This window comes from Polypterus senegalus, chromosome 17, assembly GCF_016835505.1.
Source record: "Polypterus senegalus isolate Bchr_013 chromosome 17, ASM1683550v1, whole genome shotgun sequence".
Taxonomy (NCBI): domain Eukaryota; kingdom Metazoa; phylum Chordata; class Cladistia; order Polypteriformes; family Polypteridae; genus Polypterus; species Polypterus senegalus.
The window spans coordinates 51,429,369-51,454,300 of NC_053170.1; the positions used below are offsets into that span (position 1 = coordinate 51,429,369).

General features: G+C 39.6%; 1 protein-coding gene across 1 annotated transcript in view; it reads right to left on the minus strand.

The window, feature by feature from the left end:
- The window catches only part of lck (LCK proto-oncogene, Src family tyrosine kinase), a 100,730-nt gene that overhangs the window by 45,938 nt on the left and 29,860 nt on the right, over positions 1-24,932 (minus strand). The window contains exons 2-4 of the mRNA XM_039739969.1: positions 20,589-20,695; positions 4,706-4,781; positions 4,000-4,090 (exon numbers count right to left, since the gene is read on the minus strand). Of these exons, the coding sequence (XP_039595903.1) occupies positions 4,000-4,090; positions 4,706-4,781; positions 20,589-20,690 (269 nt within the window). The 5' untranslated portion in view covers positions 20,691-20,695. The remainder of the gene's footprint in view (positions 1-3,999; positions 4,091-4,705; positions 4,782-20,588; positions 20,696-24,932) is intronic.

Consider the following 24,932-nt stretch of genomic DNA (forward strand, 5'->3'; position numbering starts at 1 on the left):
ACACGTGACCAAGACATGCCTCAAACTGCGCTTTAATTTTCATCCAGATGGGTGGATGAGAGAGAGAGCCCTCCAATTATAACAAAATAGCAGTTATATGAGTGGTGTCAGGTAGAATTAACAGATCAAGCTAGCAGTCATTACTTTCAAATTTTGCTATTGTATGTTGAACCTTTGCACTAAAATTATATTAATTAATTTTTCTCCACATTAAGCAAAGCTCAATACCCCATAATGACAAAGCAAAACAGGATTTTAGAAATTTTTTGAAAGTAAATTAAAAAATAAAAATAAACTAAACTACCACAGTGACACAAGTATTTCAACCGTGTACTCAATACTTCACTAAAGCACATTTAGCAATGATTCCAGCCTGGAGTCTTCTTGGGTGTGATGTGACAAGCTTCATATATCTGGATTTGGAGATTTTCTACCATTCTTCTCTGCAGATCTTCTCAAGCTCTGTCAGGTTGGATAGAGATCATTGGTGGACAGCTATTTTCCAGTTTTTCCAGTGATGTTCGATTAGATTTAAGTCTGAGTGCTGGCTGGGAAACTCAAGACAAATTCCCAGAGTTGTTCCTAAGCTACTCCTGTGTTGATTTTGCTTTGTGCCTAGGGTCATTTTCATGTTGAACCTTTGGCCCAGACTTAGGTTCAGAGCTCTCTGGAGCAGATTTTTAATTAAAGATATCTCTGTCCTTTGCTCCATTTAGCTTTCCCTCAATCCTGATGACTGAAAAACAACCCCACAGTATGATGTTGCCACCACCATGCTTCACTGTTGGAACGATATTGCTCAAGTAATAGTGTTGAATGGTTTCCTCCAGACATGACACTCTTGTTTCATTAGAACCTTGTTTCCCACAGTCTGAGAGGCTTTTAGGTGCCTTTTTTGAAAACTCCAAGCAGGTCTCCATGTTTCTTTTAATGAGGAGAGGCTTTTGTGTGTCCACTCTGTCATCTGGGGATCAGTGAAGTGCTGCAGTTGTAGTTGTCCTTCTGGGAACGTTTCACATCTCTTTCCAAGGCCACATCTCTAACAGTTGCTGAGTTTAGCTAGGTGGCTGGCTCTAGGAAGAATCATGGTTAGTTATTCCTTCTGCCTCATGGCTTGAGTTTTGCTCAACTGTGGGACAGGTATGTGCCCTGCCCAATCATGTGAAATCAATTGAATTGACCACAGGTGGACTCCAAACAAGATGTAGAAACATCTCAACAATGATTAATAGATTGGGAAACCTAAATTCAAGTGCTATAGAAAAAGGTCTGAATATTTGTGTTATTGGGATATTTTTTATTTTTAACAATTTTGCAAAAATTTCTAAAATCCTGCTTTTGCTTGGTCATTATGTGGAATTGAGTGTTGCTTGATGTGGGGAAAAAATGATTTAAATGATTCTATGAAAGACAGAAACATAAAATATGAAAGAATTGAAATACTTTCTGAATCCACTTTAACTACTATTTATGTACAGGGCATCCGGAAAGTATTCACAGCACATCACTTTTTCCACATTTTGTTATGTTACAGTTTTATTCCAAAATGGATTAAATTCATTTTTTTCCTCAGAATTTTACACACAACACCCCATAATGACAACATGAAAAAAGTTTACTTGAGGTTTTTGCAAATTTATTAAAAATAAATGTACATAAGTATTCACAGCCTTTGCCATGAAGCCCAAAATTGAGCTCAGGTGCATCCTGTTTCCCCTGATCATCCTTGAGATGTTTCTGCAGCTGAATTGGAGTCCACCTGTGGTAAATTCAGTTGATTGGACATGATTTGGAAAAGCACACACCTGTCTATATAAGGTCCCACAGTTCACAGTTCATGTCAGAGCACAAACCAGCATGAAGTCAAAGATATTGTCTGTAGACCTCCGAGACAGGATTGTCTTGAGGCACAAATCTGGGGAAGGTTACAGAAAAATTTCTGCTTTGAAGGTCCCAATGAGCACAGTGGCCTCCATCATCCTTAAGTGGAAGAAGTTCGAAACCACCAGGACACTTCCTAGAGCTGGCCAGCTATCTAAACTGAGCGACTGGGGGAGAAGACCCTTAGTCAGGGAGGTGACCAATAACCCGATGGTCACACTGTCAGAGCTCCAGAGGTCCTCTGTGGAGAGAGGACCACCTTCCAGAAGGACAACCATCTCTGCAGCAATCCACCAATCAGGCCTGTATGGTAGAGTGGCCAAATGGAAGCCACTCCTTAGTAAAAGGCACATGGCAGCCCATCTGGAGTTTGCCTAAAGGCACCTGAAGGACTCTCAGACCATGAGAAACAAAATTCTCTGGTCTGATGAGACAAAGATTTAACTCTTTGGTGTGAATGCCAGGCATCACATTTGGAGGAAACCAGGCACTGCTCATCACCAGGCCAATACCACCCCTACAGTGAAGCATGGTGGTGGCAGCCTCATGCTGTGGGGATGTTTTTCAGCAGCATAAACTGGGAGACTAGTCAGGATAAAGGGAAAGATGACTGCAGCAATGTACAGAGACATCCTGGATGAAAACCTGCTCCAGAGCGCTCTTGACCTCAGACTGGGGAGACAGTTCATCTTTCAGCAGGACAACGACCCTAAGCACACAGCCAAGATATCAAAGGAGTGACTTCAGGACAACTCTGTGAATGTCCTTGAGTGGCCCAGCCAGAGCCCAGACTTGAATCCGTTTGAACATTTCTGGAGAGATCTTAAAATGGCTCTGCACCGACGCTTCCCATCCAACCTGATGGATCTTGAGAGGTGCTGCAAAGAGGAATGGGTGAAACTGGCCAAGGATAGGTGTGCCAAGCTTGTGGCATCATATTCAAAAAGATTTGAGGCTGTAATTGCTGTCAAAGGTGCATCAACAAAGTATTGAGCAAAGGCTGTGAATACTTATGTACATGTGATTTCTCAGTTTTTTTATTTTTAATAAATTTGCAAAAACCTCAAGCAAACTTTTTTCATGTTGTCATTATGGGGTGTTGTCTGTAGAATTCTGAGGAAAAAAATGAATTTAATCCATTTTGGAATAAAGCTGTAACATAACAAAATGTGGAAAAAGTGATGCGCTGTGAATACTTTGTGGATGCACTGTATGTTGTAGTTATTGCAAGGACATAAACAAAATTTCAAAATATCCAGAGAAAAATTAGAAATAAAGAACAAGTATATATTATAATGTTGTTTGCTGAAAACAGATGAATACCAGACCTTTAAAATTTTGGACATAAGCGTCTGCAGGCTTTACGCCCAAGGAACCATGTAACTATTCTAGAACATTTCAGTAATTATGTATCACTCACATGCTGATCTTTCTGATCATAAAATAGGTCATCACGATAGCAATTGAAGGGAAGAATTCATAATTAATTGCATAAATTACAGGATTTGAGAGTTTATCTAGAGTGCCTCTTTTGCCTGGACGATTTCGCTCAAAAACTAATCAGCACATCGTCATCTCATAACAGGCTTAAGTTTTGAGTTTGGTATTTTTTCCGCTCAGCCGTATTAGCTCTACACTGTCCCCAAGAAACTGTGACACACAGACACACACACGCAAACAGACACACTCATCATTGAGATATCAATGTTTTCAGTATTAAGGGACGCTAAAACATTGAGATCCATCGAAATTTTTGACAAATCTAAAACTTTAGCTCCTCCCCCATAGATAAAATCAAAAAGAACAAAAACATTACTTGACAACGTTTTGAGGTGGGCAATTAGGCAAACTGCCAAACCTGACTTCTAAAAACATTTAACCAGTTTTATGGGGGTAAAACAAAGCAAAAAGCAAAAGGACTGAGACATGAATAATCAGAAGGATGCATTGTGGTATGCGGATGCAACAAGAGTGCAGTGTGACATATTGATGCATTATGTCCTCAGAAAGTGCAGTCAAGTTAGTTCATCTTTTTTTTTATTGTTACACAAAATGGAAAATTGGCAATGTGAACAGATATGAATGACTGACTTGTAACAGCATCCATTTATGACTTACTTGCTGAGTATTTTCATCTTATCTCCTTTTTGAAAACCAAGGTCTTCACTGTGTGTTGGTTCATAGCTGTAAATGGCAACAACCAGATTATCTGGAACATAAAACAGAAATGAATGACAGATTTTGCCTGGGATTTATACACACTATTGAATCTAAAAAATGAATAGCCATTTTGTGAAAGTGCACTATTGATCCCCATTCACTAACTTTTTCTAACTGGATTTTACACAAGTAAGTCAAAGTAAGAAGCTTTCAGTTTGTGTCACCTCTGTCATTATCCATCTTAGCAGGTAAATCCCCTAATAAGATTCAATTGTGTGCTATCGAGTAGCTTTATCAGCGCCATTCATTTCAGAGAAGGATAATCTGATCTAAACAAACCAACATTTTCCAGTAATTAATTTCCTAGGTTACATGCTACTCTTTACTCACTTACTTCTCCATTTTACCTTTTCAATAATGCAAGTGCCATGTTAACTGCTTAAATCTGCAATATACAGAAATTACCTTATAGAAGGTACACATTTCATGTGCTTTACATTTAAATACAAAATTTTACCATCATGGTCTTTCAGGTTGGGTTCTTTTACTTGCTCATGAAAGATTTCACTATGCTTTTCAAATCTTGATAAGTATGTAAAAGGATGTGGTGCTGGTGTCTGTGCAAAGGGTCAACTAAGCACTAAATAATTGCAGAGTAACTTACCAGGGTGAGGGGATGTAGGCGGTGAGCGTGAATCATAGGTCACCAGCACATCTGTCACATCTGGAGGCACAGAGTACTTCAAGAAGAAGAAAACACAAAAATCAAAACTCAGAAATTCTTTATGACTGGAAAGGGAGCTGTCATAATAAAAATCCATACTTGATAAAGCACTTTACTATGAAGGCATGAACCCACAGAATCCAAACTCAAAAATGTATTTTTCATTCGTTAGAGCTCAAACTGAGGAATCCAAAAACCAATTTTATTACCGAGCATTAGTGATTACAGTCATTCAGGATGTCCTTAGTAACCATGACATGCAGTCTAGCAACTCAATAACTTAGAATGAAAAATAAACTTGTGATGCACTTAAAATTTAAATTGAAAAAAAAATGTAAGTATTTCCAGGGCAATAACATACAATCTAATAAACTGACAAAATTCATCTAAAAAAAAAAAATTAAGTGGTAGCCCAAATCAGTGACCCAACATTTGCGCGATAGACATATGAACGCCGACAAAATCGCGAAAGTTTAAAGCATATATCCATCCATTCATTTTCCAACCCGCTGAATCCAGATACAAGGTCACAGGGGTCTGCTGGAGCCAATCCCAGCCAACACAGGGCACAAGGCAGGAACCAATCCTGGGCAGGGTGCCAACCTACTGCAGGACACACACAAACACACACTAGTGCCAATTTAGAATCACCAATCCACCTAACCTGCATGTCTTTGGATTGTGGGAGGAAACCGACGCAGACACGGGGAGAACATGCAAACTCCATGCAGGGAGGACCTGGGAAGCGAACCCGGGTCTCCTAACTGCGAGGCAGCAGCGCTACCACTGCGCCACCGTGCCGCCATTAAAGCATATATAATAATGTTTATTTTAGAAGTCAATATTATGAGACACGGCACGCAGACAGTCTTTAAGATTACACCCTGCATATGTAGGAAGAATTGCAGAAAGACGTCTTGATAGTTGAGCATATTTACTCTTGCTGGCTGCCTGACTGCTGGTAATTCCGCTTTGTATAGGACGCGTTACCCTCGACTGAGTTATTTGTTCGCGGCATGCCATCAGCAGTTATAACAGTTATAACCTAGCACATAATGTGTACATATTGCGCACGTACGCATTCCACTCTATTGGCCTCTCTTGTGATTTTGTCGTGGCGATTTTGTCGGCGCGCATTTGTCGAAAACCAGTTAGCGAGTTTGTCGGCGCGCATTTGTCGAAAACCAGTTAGCGAGTTTGTCAGCGCTCATTTGTCCGTCACAGTTTTGTCGGCGCTCATATGTCTATCGCGTTTTTGTCGGTGAACCGCCCAAATCACTACATAAATGAGCAGTGCAAAGCAGAACCAGCAGTGTGAAAGTGCAGGAATGCAATACACAAGATAGATGCACAGGAGAAGCCATGGAAGATTGACACAGAATTGAAAGGTTTTTGCTGTGAAATGACCCTTAAGGGGGCAATATTCCTTGCTTTCCACCCCAACAAAACTTTTAAAAATCTCACTTTTAGCATGTTTTGAATTTTGCAACTGAAAAATTTCATATAAAATGAATTTATGAGGCAATTTCACAAAACTGTAAGCGAAAGTAAACTCCACTGTTTGCTAATTGTCTTATTCTCCTTTTGGCTGCTCCCATTTAAGGGTTGCCACATTGGATCATCCGTGGTTGTCTAACCCTGTCTTTTACATCATTTTCTGCCACATGGACTGTATTCATGTCTTCCCTTACCATATCCATAAACCAACTCTTTGGTCTTCCTCTTTTCCTCTTGCCTGGCAGTTCCATCCTCAAAATTATTTTCCCAATGTACTCCTCATCTCTCCTGTGCATGCACCCAAACCGTCTTAATCTAGCCTATCTCACTTGGACACCAAACTGCCATATCTGTGTTGTCTCTCGAATATACTCATTCCTAATCCTGTTTACCCTCTGAGTGAAAATCATAACTTCTTTATCTCTGCCACTCTGGCTCTGCCTCCTGTTTTCGTCAGTGCCACCATCTCCAAACCATGCAACGTAGCTGGTCTAACTACTGTTTTATAGGCCTTCTCTTTAACTCTTGCAGTTACTCTTCTATCACAAATCACTCCTGTCACTCTTCTCCACCCAGTCCACCCTGCCTGTACTCACTTTTTCACCTCTTTGCTGCACTCTCCGTTGCTTTGGACTGTTGAAACCAAGTTTTTTAATTTGTCTATCTTCACCACTTCTGCTCCTTGCAGTCGCACCCTTCCATTATCTTTCCTCTCATTCACGCACATGTGCACCATTTTACACCTACTGACTTTCATTCCCCTTCTCTCTAGTGTGTATCTCCTCCTCTCCAGATTCATCTCCACTTACTGTCTTCTCTCACTACAGATCACAATGTCATCTGCAAACATAGTTTACGGAGACTCCGATCTGACCTCGCCTATCAACCTGTCCATCACTATTGCAAATAGGAATGGGTAAAGAGCTGATCCTTGATGTAATCCCACTCTCACCCTGAACTAGGCTGCCATTCCTACTGCACACCTCACTGCAGTCATACTGTCCTTATACACATCCTGCACCATCCTCACATATCTTTTTGTTACTCCTGAATTCCTCAAACAGTGCCATAGCTCCTCTCTTGGCACCCTATCATACGCTTTCTTTCAGTCCACTAGCATGTAATGCAATTCCTTCTGACCTCCGTACCTCTCCATCAACAATCTTAAGACATACATCATATCTCTAGTACTCTTTTCTGACTTAAAACCATATTGCTGCTCACAGATCACTTCCTCTCCTGTCAGCCTAGCATCCATCACTCTTTCCCATATCTTCATGGTGTGGCTGATCATCTTTTTACCTCTGTAGTTACTGCAGCTCTGACTATCTCCTTTATTCTTGAAAATCAGTACTAATCTACTATGTTTCGTCTCCACTCTTCAGGCATCTTCTAACTATTCAAAATTTTGTTACCCAATCTAGTTAGAATCTCTCCTGCCATCTCAGCTAAACATCTGCATTTCTTCACTGATATTTTATCCAGGCTCACTGCTGTTCCACTTTTTATCCTCTTCATAGCTTCCCTAACTTCAACCTTGCTGATTCCTCGGTACTTCATGATTTACTATCTCCACTTCATCCAACCTACACTATCTCTTATTTTCTATATTTATAAATTCTTCAAAGTACTCTTTCCACTTTTTCAACACACGCTTGTCAGCAAATTTCTATCTGGATCTTTTTTGACCTTTCAGCATGTCTTTCCTCACTTGGTCTGTTTGGCCATTCGGTACAAGTGCTTTTCTCCTTCCATTGTTTCCAACTTCTCATATAGCTCGACAAACACCTTTTCCTTAGCCTTCACCAGCTCTCTCTCTTCACCTTGAGGTGCATCTTTTTATACATCTGTCTGCTTTCATCATCTCTCTCTAGTTATTCCAATTCTTTTTACTAGCCTGTTCCTCTTTATGCTTTCCTGTACTTTCTCATTCCACCACCAAGTCTCTTTGTTGTCCTTCCTCAGTCTAGATGTCACACCAAGCACCTTCTTAGCGCTCTCCCTTACCACTTCAGCTGTGCTATTCCAATCATTTATCTTGTCCTCACCACCACCCAGCACCTGACTCACTTCCTCTATGAATTTTGCACAATAGTCTTCCTCTTTCAGCTTCCACCACCTCATTCTTGGTTCCATTCTCACTCTCTTCCTCTTCTTCACCTCAAACTCTTTCCTGCCTACCACCAATCGATGCTATGTAGCTACACTATGCCCTGTCACCACTTTATAGTCTGAAATTTCTTTTACATTGCATCCCCTATATAGGACATAGTCCACCTTTGTGCACTTCCACTCTTATACATTGCCCTGTGATCCTCCTTCTTTTTAAAATATGTATTCGCCATTGCCATTTCCATCCTTCTGGCAAATTCAACCACTATCTTCCCTTCAATATTTCTCTCATTTCTTTCATTTCAACTGTGGCAGTAGGGGGCAGTAGTGCACCCTTGAACCCTCAGGTACAACTCCAGACACCAGGTAAAAGTCGAAGACCCTTTATTTATCTTTTCCTCAGTGCACCAAGCACCTTCCACACTACTCATTCAAACCACTATCAATACTATAACAATAAACACTCCTCCTCGCCCAGACACTTGCTCCTCTACCTCCCAGCTCAGCTCAGTGTCTGGACTGAGGCACCGTCCTTTTATAGCCCCTGACCCGGAGGTGTTCCTGTCCCAGCAGTCCACAGTTCCTTATTCCTTCCGGGTCAGGGCAATCAGTCTTTCACATTACCCCGGGAGCACGCCATTCCTTCCCGTCACGTGACTGTGACGTACTCCCGGGTCATAGGGCACAACAGATCCCACAAGTCCCCCCACAGCGACTCCTGGTGGTCCCCAAGGTATCCAGCAGGGCTGTGTATAAACACTACAGAGTCCATAAGGCCCTGCCGGACCTCGGGGCATGATCGTGCTGTCGGGAGAGCTCCTCCTGTCGGCCTGGGGGTGCGGACCGGCCTGGGAAGCCGGCAGTCTTCCACACAACATAATGCCACACCTGTCCATCACCTCCTCATCACCATTGTTCCCTTCGCCAACGTGTCCATTAAGGTTGCTCCGATCACCGCTCTTTCTTCATTCTTTCACCATTTCATCTAATTCACTTTCTCTTCCATCTCACATCCCACTTACAAATCAAATGCACTGGTGACATCTAACAATACCCTTTTTATTTCCAACTTTTTCCTCATCACACTGTCAGACATTATATTCCCCACCAAAACACTCTTAACATACTCTTCCTTTGTAATTACACCTACCCCATTTGTCTTTCCATCCACACCATGATAGAACAGTTTGCACCCACCTCCAATGTTTCTGGCCTTACTCCCTTTCTACTTGGCCTCCTGTACACACAATACATCTACCTTTCTCCACTTTATCATATTGGCCAACTCTCTCCCTTTGACATTCATAGTGCCAACATTCAAAGTTCCGACTTTGAACTCCGCACACTTCTCTTTCTTCCTCTTCCATTGCCTTTGAACCTGATTTCCCCCTCTTGTTCTCCTTATCCTTCTTCACCCAGCAGTAGCATAGTTTCTACCAATACCTTGCTGAAAAGCTGCATCGATGGCGGTCATTGGTAACCCAGGCCTTGACTAATCTGGAATGGATATTCTCTTTCTCACCCGCATGATTGATCTGGCACAGGTTTTATGTTAGATGCCCTTCCTGATGCAACCCTCCCCATTATATTTGGGCTCGTGTGGTCCTGGTGGCTGGATTCGCTCATTACTAAGTGTAAACCTTGAAAAACATAAACAATTTATCCAACAGATTCAGTACATATTCAATGATGGGTATGGATTACTAATATAGACAGCCAAGTCATTAGCATAAAAATGCTTTTTTCAAATCCTTCATTAATATTTCCCTTAATCCTTAGCTGTTTCTGGAAGAGAATAGCAAAGGGTTTGACGGTAATTGCAGAAAGCATCAGTGTTAATGGGAAGCTGTGTCTGGTTCCATTACCTAAATCAAAGTTTATATTGTTTATACAAACAGGCTACTAGGCTGGAGTATCATAATTTCATTCACGCACATTCGTTTGATCCGATTCCAGACTTGTGTTGGAAAGGGTCAGATATCACCAGTCAGCTCTATTAAAAAACTTTTTCTCTATTCACTTCTGGTGTTTGGATGCTGCACAGGTATATACAGTATATTACATTAAGCAATCACTGAAACTTTGACAATGCATATGCCACAACAGATAACAAAAAATATCAGTTTGATCGTGTGATGTTATAGGAGAGAGCACTAGCTTTTGCCCAAAACCTCCCCTGAGATTTTAATATTATTGTTCTGTAGAGAGATCGGTCTAGTAGGATCCACATACTCTTTACAAGTTTGTATTCTTCTTTAGAATAAACCTAACTCATCTGGGTTCCTTCAACATACAGTAGCTTACTTGTATATTAATGGAGCTAATTAAAAAGAAGACTATTTATAAAATTCCACTGGATAGCCATCTAGGCCTGTGGTTTTCCCACTTTGTAAGAAATGTAGACCTTTTGAATTTCGGAGAGTCTGAGTGGTTCAACCAGCACCTCTGAGCACATTATGTTAAACTGGACCATTTCTATTTTATCAAAAAAATCACTGGGATAAGCATCACTTTCACTACACTCCAGTGTATTTAAAGTCATAATATTATTTAAATATATTAATCATTTTTCTGTGTGGCTAAATTTGGTCCAAACACCTTTGTTAATCTCTATGGTCATATTCTAAATTTTACTCCACGTCCATAATGAGAATGCCATAATTAAAAAAAATACTTCCTCATTTTCTCATGTGGTCAAAGAAATGTAATGTTGTATTCAGTGACAAAGTTTATTTATAGAGCACAGCCCTGGGCAATTTTTAATATTGCTAAGTTTTAGAAACCTTGCTAATTAGATTTATAACCCAACCTATGAGATGATTTGTACACTTAAGTCAATTTGTGTGTAACAGTGATACTCTGGTGTGAACAAGGAATATTATCTCAAATATGGATTGAACAACCTCCATGAATCTGACAGACTATAATCCTTAATAAAATGTGACATTTTTGAGACACTTTAATATATTGCAGTTACAGGTGTTGATGATCTGTCTCAGGCAGGGAGGGTGTAATGCACAATTCAGATCTCCTTACATCATAAGCTTATGAGAACACATGTTGATAATTACTAGAAGAACTTTGACCATAAATCTTTTATCAACCAAAACTGATGCAGAGCAAGAACAATATTCAATATATAAGGTTTATATTGCTCTTCTTCTATTTAAAGTTTCCTCCTATTTTCAACATATCCATTTCTTACTGAGTTTTTTCCATTAAAGAGTCTCATGGAACCAGTAAGAATCTGGCAGCATAACAATCAAAATAAGTGCCAGCCCTGTATTGGACACCAATATAATGAAAAGCACATTCATGCAGAAAATCATAAGCACTCGTATCAGACTAATCACACACTTCTTTGGAGTATGGGAGAAAACCATGAGAAAGGCAAAACAGGCACAGGTCAGATATGCAAGTTATTAAGTTCTGTCTAGGCACTGTAGTAAGAGAGGTCTGTAGCAATGCACAGTTTTAAATTAATAAAATAGAGCGCTCAGAGTGCAGGCAGGTGCAAATGCACATGGACGCACACACGAGTGGCATAGAGGTATTGATTGGGAGTTTGCTAGCCAGGCATTCTCTTGTGCTGTGGCCAAAAAATTGGGTGGGAGGGGTCAGAAGAGAAAGAAAGAAAGAAAGAAAGAAAGAAAGAAAGAAAGAAAGAAAGAAAGAAAGAAAGAAAGAAAGAAAGAAAGAAAATCAAAGGTTAAATTGAACAAAAGTGAATGGTAAAGAGAAAGCATTTTCATGGAGAAGGCAGTGTCATTGAGGAGAGGAAGTAGGTGATTGGAAAAATGGCCAAGAGGTATGCACAGCCAGCACTTGAGGGGCAGGGGTTGCCCTTGCTGAGTACACTAGATAGCAGGAGCGACTTACTCCATTGGACATGTCTAGGCTAAAGTTCAAGGAAAGGTGGTGGGAGACGGGAGCGAGGCTCAGAGCAGCACTCTGCTGAGATAGTGGCAGGGATCTGTACCTGTTAAGGTTGAGTGCGCGGAGAACCCTAAAGGTTAAGTAGAGGAGGTATTTGTTTAGAGTGGTAGCACCATGATTTAAAGGATTTTAACAAATGGATTAATTGCTATTAACCTTGTTTTGTAAATTAATGTATTGCTAATTTATTAGACATTTTAACCTCCACAGAAATTCCATTTTTTTAATCTTGTATTATTTATTTATATGGGTTGGAGATGGTGGCACTGGCCAGAAAGCAGGAGACAGAGCTGGAGGTAGCAGAGTTAAAGATGCTAATATTTGCACTGGGTGTGACGAGGATGGATAGGATTAGAAATGAGTACATTAGAGGGTCAGCTCAAGTTGGACGGTTGGGAGACAAAGTCAGAGAGGCAAGATTGTGTTGGTTTGGACATGTACAGAGGAGAGATGCTGGGTATATTGGGAGAAGGGTGCTAAGGATAGAGCTGCCAGGCAAGAGGAAAAGAGGAAGGCCTAAGAGAAGGTTTATGGATGTGATGAGAGAGGACATGCAGGTGATGGGTGTAACAGAAAAAGATGCAGAGGACAGAAAGATATGGAAGAAGATGATCCACTGTGGCGACCCCTAAGGGAGCAGCCCAAAGAATAAGATTATTTATTTATGTGTTTGTTTGTTTATTACAATTTATGAAGCAACTTAACCGTTTTCACTCAGTTTGGATCTGTGAATAGAAAGGACTACTTGCACCTTATCCTGCTGTTATGTGTCCTCATGGCCTGGCTCATCCTCAGGTCATGACTATCGACAGTCGCTGGTTCTAAGAGTATGGCAGCTGCAACCATCACAAGCATATGAAATCTGACCGATGCCAAACAGGATTAATAAGTCAATTTATTTTTTTAGGCCTCTTATTACAGTCCAGAGCTGAAACATCTCTCAAAGGAGTTGTAGTCAGAGCAGGAGTCCACCCTGGGCAGAGCACCAATACATCACAGGACACAATAAACTTGCTAAATATTAAAAACAAGAAGGAGCAAAGAAAATATGCAAACTGCTTACAGGCAGCAACCAGATTGGGGAAACCCTGCCCTAATTTACAAGTGGGGAAATGAGACAGAATATGCCAGAATGCTTCTGTTCCTAATGAATAACTTTTTACGCCGAAGATATTTGGCAGATATTTGAACAGTAAATTTCAGTACTTTTTCTGTACGTTTGCAATTACTAGGCCAAATAAAAGTAGAAAACAAAAAGGACAATTCTTTCAGTTGTAAAATTTAAAGCCAACTGCAGTTGTTATGTAATGAACTTTAAGAAATTTTGGTTCTGCACTTTAGTGTAAATTCATGAAGTCAGCCCTTATCTAAACAGCCTTCATGCCACACCTTCTCTGACAACAGTTTTCGGAGAGCCACAACTGATCGAAGTGTTGCTCCCAGCTGAACCTCACCACCAGTCACTTCTTTGTTTTTACTTATTCTTTTTACAGTGTTTAGATGTAAAACCAAAAGCCATTAACACATTTGGTTGATTGAAATTTCCAATACAACCTCTGTCTATGACTCACACTAAAGCCTTTGGGAGCCAAGGGTCAGGCTGGGGGGCTTAGCTATATTTAAGTCAATAACAAAAGGAAACCCACTCCTAAAATGTGCCTTGGCCCCCTCGCTTATGATGTCATCTGTTTAAAAAGTACAAAATCCCATTATTTATGGTCTTGGCACCTTGTGTGTTTTCTGGCATGTAAGCTACTAATCTCAATTTGCAAACAAACTTATAAGACTTTAACTCCTTACTGATCAGGGTGTTCACTTTCTGAGCTCATAGGCAGATGTGATGAAATGCGGAGCTTGTAAGTATTTGCTCAACTTCACAGATGATTTTGGCTTGTTTCTGCTATGTAACATGGTGTTTAACATTTTGAGCCTTTTCGGCCTCCTGTGCAGGGTGGCATAGTGGATAAGGAACTGAACTCTAAACCACAAAGGTGCTGTTTCAGTTCTGGCTTCCAAAATATTAGAAGACCCTTAATGTGATTTTGCAGGCACTAAAAATGTATCCTAATTTGTAAAGTGCCTTGGCATAGTACAGACTATAAAATATTGCTATATAAAAAAAATGAAGTCAGTTTGTTTCTGTCTATTTAGCTCTTGTTGCTCAGCTACTGATTAATCTGGATGTATTTCTTAAGAATAAACAGAACAATGTTGAGAAGACATCATTCAGTCCAGAATAGCTCTTCAACGGTGGCTATTAGCATTTTTCAAAACATTACTGACTGAAGGAGAGAACAATGATGGCAGACTCACGGCTCCAGAGTCCTGTGTGCAGTTTGCATGCTCTCCTAGTGTGGTTTCCCACCACATCCCAAACACATGCATCTTACATTAGCAGTGTCCTGCAAGTGCACATGAGAGGCAGCTTAAGGGCTCTACTGATGGCAATTACCCTTCTCTCTTTCTCCATCTGCAGAACAGAAGATTGACAGCCATTCCACCACTGACGTCACTTCTGTTATCCGCCCTCCTGGACCCGCCTCTTCCTGCCCTGAACCCATATGACTGGAAGCTCAGCCATTTTAAAATTAGTTCTACACTGAGCATCTGCAGCTTGTTGTGTGTATTTCATATTTATAAATACTCTAATTATACTGGGTTACCAGGGTGTTGCCCAATCTGTTTGACGGAGTTTTGTCTCCTCTTTACAACAATCAATTTTAGATTTCTTCTACAGTACATGAGTTTATGTGCCTTGTGATGGACTGGTTCCTTTCCTGGGTTGATTCCTGCCTTGCTTCCAGAGCTGTCAGATTTGGCTGCACCCTTCAAAAACCTGTACTGGATTAAGAAGGTAAAGAAAACAGCTGGATAGAAGAATACCAACTTAATGATTCTCAAGGTACACCTTTCTATAGCTGCACAAAGCAACAGCAGTCACTATGTGGATTCAGCTCTGCGTGTGAAAACGTGTTTCGTGTGAGAAGTATCCATATCTCACTTACAAATCTGCCACATGGAAGAGTGCACTGTGAGGAAACAGCTAACATCAATATGTTTCCTCCATAATTGAAAGTTTTTGCCCTTGGCCCACTGTAAGTCTCTCATTGCGCAGCATAATAAAGATCTCTGCCTTTTATCCTGTCCGCTTAATTCATACACATGAATCCTGGAAAACGTCTGGTAACTCATCTAAAGGTCTGCACTAAAAGCTTTTATTTCATTGCGTTAACAAAGCCATGAGATTTGGATTCTGTGCAAAATACTCCCCAGTGGTCATGCAGGGAATTTTTCTTCTTTGGTAGCTGTTCATATTTTTATATGGGGTCGTACAGGGAATACTTTAGCTATTCAAAGTGTGGTCATATGCAGCTGGATTGCCTATGTCAGATGTTAGTGTCTGGCCCCTTAGCACAAGACTTCTACTGTCATTTCATTAGTCTTCAGCCATGCTTCTTAATATTTTGTCATAATTTCTAAAACATCTCATGTTACAGATTAAAATGAATGCTGCCTAATCACATATGTTAGGTTTTACCCTTGTCGTGAGGCACTTGCATGGCTGTCTTCATATAACAAAGTTGTTGATGGTTCTTTTTGTTCATGTTTACATAGTATAACACATAGCATTCTTTAACCCGCTAAACCCAAACAAGGGTCATAGGAGATCAGAGGCCACCCCACAAAGCATCAGACACAAGACAGCAAAAAGCAATGTATGGAGCACCAATCCATCCCAGGGACCACTCATCCTCAGGTCCTCTCTCACACTAACATTGGGCCAACCTGGAGTCACCAACTAACCTGCCAAGCAGGGCTTTGCGTATGTGGGAGGAAAACTGGAGTAACAACAGAAAAAAAGAGGAACACAAGCACAAAGCATACAGACAGTTACCCAGCAAAGGATTCAATCTCATGTTGCTGAAACTGTGAGGCAGCAGTAGTAATCACTGTGCACCTCCTAGACAAGTAATGCAAATAGGTAAATATGCAGCATCAGTATCTTCATTTTAAATAAAACTTACTGCATGTCATTAGAAATTCTTGGTTCAATTGCAGGCTACACTGTTCAGAAAAGGACACTTCCATTCACTCGTTCTGTACCTGCTTCATCATATTGATGGTCTTAGTGAAGCAGAGTGCAAATCCGTGAAGTAAATCACTTTGAACAGGTTCTGGTAAAAAATCAAATCTCCCCAAAATACCAACAAAGCTTATAGCCGTTTTATTAGAGAACTAATGTGTTTCCATACCCTGATTTTTTTTACATTACTGGACTGTAAAGATCAACAGTCAACACTGACAACATCAGTTAACAGCTATGAATGGGATGCCAGTCCATAATGCTTAAGGGGACTCTCTCTTAAAATGGCTCACCTTGAGCTTGAGCGTTCTCTCATAGTGCTCCTCAACTCTGGAATTCTCTTTCCTCTGATATCCATCAACTAGACTCAATAACACATTTTAAAACTGCCCTCAAAATTGATCTCTTCAATCTGGCATACCAATTATGTATTTAACACATTTAACACATTTGATGTTTGCTACTACCTCTGTACCTTATTGCTATTTGTTTTTATTGTCCTTTTTTGTTTTTATACAGGGAGAGTCACTCAAAAGAGGTCCTGAATATTCTGTAATAACTCTCGTTAGGACAAAGCAATCTGAATGAAACAATGTGCAATGAGGTCCTCAGTATATGGACCTTCGAACAAGCTGGGGTGCCCCTGCGTCGGAGTGATGAGGTAGGCACCGAACAGCCATGGCAACGTTTAACCTCCGTTTGCAACTTCTCTGTGCTTACCACCCATACCCCATCACTCAGTCACTCGACTTCTCATCAGGATGGTGGTGTACAGTATTGAGCAGCATGTTTTCATGGTGTGAACCTACTGGGTCACCAATTCATTTAACCCTGTAAGACCCAAATATAGAAAAAAATGAGCAAAAAATTTTTTGACCTCTCAGATATTGTTTTAGTAGGCCTCTGATGTAGGAATTAAAGATTTTTCGCATTTTTTATTTTCTAGTAAGTTTTTAGGGAAATGTTGTAATATTGCAACGTTGGGCCTAGTTGTGAGCAGAATTTCTGTATTTGTACTCACTTTGCCTGAACTGGTATACAGAACATTTAAGCATTCATTTGCAGGGTTGTTCACTTATTTAGCCCCATAGCAGTATATATCATAAGTAATAATCACACAACAATCATATTTTTTTATGAATAAGCATTTATTAATAACATTTTTTGGAAATAATTATTTGGTCACATTCAGTGTGGTTTGAATGAAGTCTGTGTTTATTTGCAGTGATAGTCCCTAAGACAGTTCTTTTCATCTGAGAAGCACAGACGAACATTGCACTTGCTACACAGTGTGTTTGTGTATCCATTATTGCAGTGTCTGCAGCGCCCTCTCTTTGTCTTTACTGGGAAATGTGCAATCATGTCTTTGCGTACATCCAGTGGGGGGTGGTCCGATGACCTCTTGGCTGGGGGACTCACATCTGATGAGGATGGTCTCTTCTGAGGATCCAAAGGGCTCCCTGATGTCACTGTCTTCCCTGAAGATGGTCGCCCTCTCTTGGGTAATGTGTTGTGTGTGTTCACCAGGATGAGAGAGGATGCAAGTTGTGCCTGAAACTGTCTCCTGTTCAGTATCTCTTTCTTAGTCATCTTCAGAGCTTTACAGTCCCGCTTGTAAAGGAGCCAGCCGTTAATTACAGCAAGGATGATGGTGTGCCAGAAGATGTAAATGTACCAGCGGTGAGATTTCATGGGAAACTTGTACTTGGCAGCAAATGAGTCCAACAAATCCACACCCCCCATGTGTTTGTTGTAGGTACCAACAATGTAAGGCCTCTCAACATCAATGATGGTTTTAATGGCTTTGTCCCACCGCTGAATTTTCTGCACAGGTTCTGGTCCAGCAAAGGATGACACAAGTGTGACCGCTCTGTTGTCATACCATTTGACAGCACAAATGTTGTGGTTCCCCTCCACTCGGACATCAAAGCTTCCTCTCCCCTTTTTCTTCAAGCTCTTCTCATCTTCAAGGTTGCAGTTGGGTAGACGTACCTGCCTCGCTGTTCCCACATAATGAATTCCACGCTCAAGGAGCTTGACCACCAGTGGGACACAGGGTAGTAGACCATGTATCAAGGGTAGAGAGCTAAGTATTATCCATCAAAGTATAACCATTTCAATGCAAATGCTGATCAAAATTACACTACATTCAAACAATGCTGTCTAATTGGCCTATTATAGTCTACTTATCATACTAAAAGGGACACATGCATCCCCCCCAGAGCACTAACAGGTTCACATTCAAGACCATTCACACCTGTCCCTAAACAATGCAACAGGCTACCACTCTGACCCAACGTTGTAGAATTACAACATAGACATAATAAGCTCTAAATCAAATTTGATCAATGTTTTCTAAAATAACTAAATATGTATATGTTCTAGACATTGTAATAAACGCACAAAAAAATATTTTTGAGATTTTACTTACTTAATTCTTGACAAATCCAGGCGTGCAAAAACAGGAGATCAGCTCAATGCGAAGTTTGCAAGTAGAGTAAGTTCACGGCAAGATGACCAGACCTATAAACACTTTTTCCATCCAATAGCATCATGAGTACAAACAATATGACCCATTAAATATGTAAATGTGGTTTTGAGAAAAAAAAAAACATTTGCTGGCCTTTTTTTAGAATTGTTAAAAGTGATGTTGTAATTCTGCAACAGTGGGCTTTACAGGGTTAAGCAATGTCAGAATCAACTGGATGATTGTGAGTTAACGGAAGGTTACTTCCAGCAAGATGGAGCAACGTGTCACACATCTGCAAGGAGCATGGCAGAAATTGAGTCCATCTTCAGCAACAGGGTAATTTCAAAGGGGCTTTGGCCACCACGATCATTGGATCTGACACCACCAGACTTCTTCCTTTTGGGTAGGCTCAAAGGAACAATCTATCAGAACAAGCCTCACACTGTGGAAGATTTGAAGGAAAACATCCAACGTGAAATTGCTGTTATTCCCCCCAAGATGCTTGCTGATATGTTCAGGAACATGGAGCGCTGCTTTGAAATGTGTCTGGCAGAAAACAGAAACCACTTCCAGCTTCGCATGTAATACAATCAATTACATATACGTCAAGGTATACAGTGTATTTTTGTGGTTCTGATTGCTTCATCCTAACAGGAGTTACAACAGAATATTCGGGGCCTCTTTCAAGTGAATCTCCCTGTATCTAATTACTGTTGTTTAATTTCATTGTAAGGTGACCTAGAGTGTTGAGAAAGGCGCCTATTAAATAAAATATATTATTATTATTATTATTATTTTTATTAGTAAGTAACCCGATATGCCAGTCTTTGGAATATGGAAGGAAACAAGAGAAATGAGAAGAACTGAAATACTATGTATAGATATATGGATTAGGTACAGCTAGTGTGTCACTGCTTGTGTGGAGTTTGCACTCTTCCCTCATATTTGTTTTCTTTTTTTTATTTTCCTCATGGCCCTCCGGTTTCTTCCCAAGTTTCCAAGATGTGCTGGTTAGGATAAATAGTGACTCTAAACTTCATTTAGAAGTTCATTCACTTTGGCGTATGATGGATTCAGCTACTCAGTGCTGGCCCTCTGCCACTCTGTATTCTCATAAGAGAGTTTACAAATGGAGTGAAAGCACATTTAAGACTTTCCTAAAAAGGCCAGTGATCCATCAATTCTAGCCTTACATTACATGCTTCTAAGTAATGCTTTAAGAGTATGGAAAGTACAAAGCTGAAAAAAATTCACATCTAATATTAGAGCCCAGAATTTAGATTGCCAAAGAATCCTTGGAGATGACCAATCAGTTTAAAAGCAAAATTGTTAATTTGGGTGATAGACCTTCATAACTTGCTTCTATTTATCAGCAGTATTTGAGAGATTGTTAGTAAATGTTACCTTAGGTGATATTTTGATAGCCTTGTTTTGAAAGTTTCACTCTCCCTCGGCAGCCTGCCTCTCCTGAGGGAGTGCTGTTTTAATGTTCTTAGGTTGACACTGTGGCCTTAAGGCTAGGACATTGAACTTTAAACCACAAGACTGCTTGTTCATTTCTCACCTTTGACTTTCTGTGTGAACCTCATTTCACTTACCATTGATCTAATTAAATATATACAAGTGCACGAATCTGCAAACAATTTTAAAACCATCCTAATCATGCAAGTCACCTTCAGTAAGAGAATCAGACAAATAACGAGTACTTGCAAGAATGTCCTCACCTCATATTTGCTTTCAGGTGCAATTGGGCAGTTGCAATGTTCACAATACTCATCAATATTTTCAATCCAGTCATCATACTCTGAACTGCAGTTACAGCCCATGGTCACTATAAAAAGGAAACAGGACAAGAACAGCATTCTTTAGAGTAAAGAAATTATAGGCAAACATTCTTAAGTCATGCAATGAAGCATTAAACATAAAATCATTTTTCATGTAAAGAAACAAATCACAAAGGTATATACAGAAAACATCAGCTGTCTCTCCAGTACGTCGCTAACACATCCAATTCAAGGTCACTGGGAGCCTGTGTATTTCTCCCAGGAGAAACAAGTTGGGGAACAACCCTGGATGAGGTGTCCGATTAACAATACTAGTTATAACAGGGAATGAGATTGCTGCAGAGCCCCCATATTTAACATGACATCTGCAAGACATTTATTACCATGCTGTATAAATCTCCAAGGCCAGAGCTAGACAGAGCTCCATTCTCAGCCCCTCTTTTACCTGTAATTTACCTCTGACCTGATTTATTGGTGTATGTTGCTATATAATGTGAAAAAACATGGGAGAAGCAGGAGAAATGCAGGTAGCTCAGCTCATTGTTTTGCTCAAGCATTGTGATCATTTGCTTCCTTTATTAAGTCGCCGTCAAGCTCTTCTCATGTCTGGTGTTTGCCTGCCTATTTGTACTAAATGAGTATCTGCCTCTTTGAATTACAATCTCATCTAGCACTCTGGTAGGCTGTGTTTATTTAGCTGTGTATGATCTTCTGCCTGCTTTGACGATACTTTCTGAGAGTATGAACTCGAAATAAAATAACCTTTGTTTTCTTATCTTTTTATAAAATCTTATAAGGCTTGTGATGATCTGCCTGTTGTGCTCAATGGGGGCACAGTTTCACTCTTTATCATCAGAGTTTGTTTTGTTTTTTGCTTCACCTAAGGGTGGAGTGGTGGCCCTGAAGCTATGGATCAGTGCCAGCAATCGGAAGGTTGCCAGTTCAAATGCCAGAAGTGACTCTGCTCTGTTTGACCCTTGAGCAAGGCCCTTAACTTGTAATTGCTCTGTCGTGGGTATGACATTAATCTGTATCCAGCTCTGCAAGCAGCTCCTCCAACTTACAGGGAAAACTTGGGGGTTGGTGGCAGGATTGTCACTCCGGCCACCATCAAAAACCTCGACTGTTCCAGTGTGGTGCTGAAGTGTCACCCGCTTGGGTCCCAATCCATGTGGTTTGTCGTGTGGTGGGTGCAGCAATGCACTATCAGTGCATGCTCAAATCCTCCTCCTCCTCCTCTAAGGACCTGTGGTTGAATGTGTGCAATAAGATAGTCACAGTCACCAAAGGTGCCACTGACACTTGACAAGGCCATAATGGTGGTTTTGGGTTGGCATCATTGAGTGCTGAATGTGTTTTTTACTGTAATGTTAACTAAGTAAGGTAACAGACATTTTCAGTGTTACTCTTTGCCATGATACACCTTCCTGCTTTGTTTTTCACATACAGTTCAAGTTGGAGTTTGGGAAGAAACACTAGGTCCCTGTTGATTTTCTGCTTGACCACACAAAAATACAATTAAAGTTTAGCCTTTTGCTTTTTTGTCGCACAGTTCTGGATTCACAATTACTCTAGGTTCTCTACCAGTATTATTTGGAGTAACACCTGAATGGACATCATGTTTTATTTTCCATTATGCTTCTCATCTTCTCTTACTCAACTGGAACAATCATAACTCTCCTCCTATAACTAATTTTACTTAGACTTTAAAAAAATATCAACTGTTTATATAATAAAATGAGACAAGAGGTCAATGTTACATCATAGCTTAGTGATCTCTAGTAACAAAGTTATCTCCAAATTGTTGTACTGGAAGCTACCACACTGAAGGATATTGACCTTAAATTTTCCATAGGGAAGCTTATCATTCTGCACATGAATGTAGCCTGGTGGGGCATACTTTGTTTTGTTATGTAATGTTTCATAACAGTTGAATTGTGGGACTCAGAGGCAGTCTGGGCATAGTCTATTGTGTTACCTTTCTGATATTCTGTTATCACTGTAATTAATTGTTATTAAGAAGCAAAACAAAACTGGACATAAAATCAGTGCATAATTCTTAAAAATAGAGGTCTTAACTCACAGATCTTGTTAATTTTTTTTAACACGCAATAAAAACATATATCCTTATTTACTGTGGTTTAGCAGTGATTTGTTGCCTGGGACAGTGCAGCATATTGATGTCAAGGATATGCATTTCATTGCACTCTCTGCACATGACTGTATTGACTCTAGAATTCTATAAAACTGTCATTTGTAACTACATTCTCAAGTGATTTAGACTTAAGAAGAAAAGCTGAATATGATGCAAATATTCAGAATTTTATACATGTGGTATATGTTTTCAAATTTGGGATCTAAATCATTCCCAATCCTTTAATAGCAATATTTAGAATGATATTAGACAAGAGAGCATTATGGAATGAAAAATCTTATGATATCTTAGGCTACTTTGATTTCATGAAGACTCATTTTTCTTAACTGGGCAAATGCTAACCCACCTCCCCTAACTTAATCGGAAAGAGATATATTATGTCAAACTTCAAAAAATGTAAGTATGTCAAATATTCTAATATTTTTCTTTAATACAGAAAGAATTCATTAATTCCATTCACTAAACCTATTCTACTGCCAATGTATGAGAAATCACTTCAGACGGGGTCCTCTTATCACAAAGAGTAGCTCTCTGAATTGACTGGGCCAGAAGGTCGAGTATTCAGCTTGATTGAATTTGTTTGGAGCACCATGTCTGTATGACTGCATTGATTGTAACTTTTACTGATCTGTACTTTACCTGGTTGTTCTGTTAATGGAAAAGAATTTGAAGAACTGCCAGTTGGGTGTTTCTAATTGGTTAGATGTTTCAGTTGGATTGATTGTGCACTCATTAACAGAACCGTTAATGTGTAGTTTTGGATTTAGCCTTTGCATTTCAATTTAATGTCTGCCTTTGAAGTTATTAGGCATAATCCAACAAGATGATCAGAGACATAAGCAGAAAAGAAAAGCAGGTAATATGGATTCTAAAAGCAAAAACAAAGAAATCATTCATAGTTGCAATGTAGAAACTTTGTGGCACTCATTCCTAGATAAATGGTGCCTACATCCATACTTGCTGCTTAAAACACACACTTGTACTTGCTTCAACAAAAAATAGGGAAAAAAATCATAATTAACTGTTTCTCCTATTTCAAAGACCACCCCTCCATACTGTAATCGAGTTAAAATAAAATAGATTCATGATACAGCAGAATTCCAGACACAACAGACAAGGATAAACTTCTGTAGTGAAAAGAACTTACTGTAGCCAATTAACATCACATCACTTCGAATGTAAAGTACAGAAAAGGTTAATATCATGGTCTGGGGAATACATGGAAACCTCTGAACTGACATATTCAGTTTCATTAATGACAGGATGACTTCACCAAAGTCCACATAAACATCTTGTCTGCCTACACACAGGAAAACACAGACTGAATCATTGGCCTACGTAACACCGTGCAATAAGACAGTGACGCAAAACATGCTGCCAAATTGACTGGTCGTGGTGGAGAAGAGAATAGCCAAATCTTCTAATCTGAGTCAAATCAATTATGTATTTTACTTCTTGAGAAAGAGTCTGAAGTTTAATATTTCCAAAATAACTGAAATTAGAGATAGCAAAGGTTTGGCAAAGTATCTCAAAAGAACAATCAGTGAGTATCAGTGGTTTACAAGCTTGGTGAAGTTATTGGATGCAAACAATTTACCACTAAATCAAATTTACTATTAAGTTAAACTCATCCTAATATTTCTAATAGTGGAAGTATAAATGGTGCCATTATTATAAGATATAATTGAAGAAATACCCATATAAAGAAGGTGGCTTTGTGTATTAATACCCACTTTATCATATCAAATCCTAGTTACTTCAGTTTATAGCAAAAATAGGAAAGTGGATATTTCAGTACTTATACATGACACCGTAGATGTAACATTATAAAAACTATTCTTGTTCTGAGTTTTTCATTTCTAGTTTTCTTTTTTTTCTTACATCTTGTGCTTTGGAGGTTTTTAAAATATTATATTAAAATATTATTTAAAATATAGCTGTATGCATATCACAATATTTAATAGAATATTTAATAAATGGTGTAACAGACAGGTAATCAATTATCTTATATACTCGCGGATAAGTTCTCTAGAGGATCAGTTGGAGCTTGGTTTTACCATATAATTTCTGTTATTTTATGTCAGTCATATAAGTCGAATGCGGAAAACTCACGCCATTGGTCCAAGAGA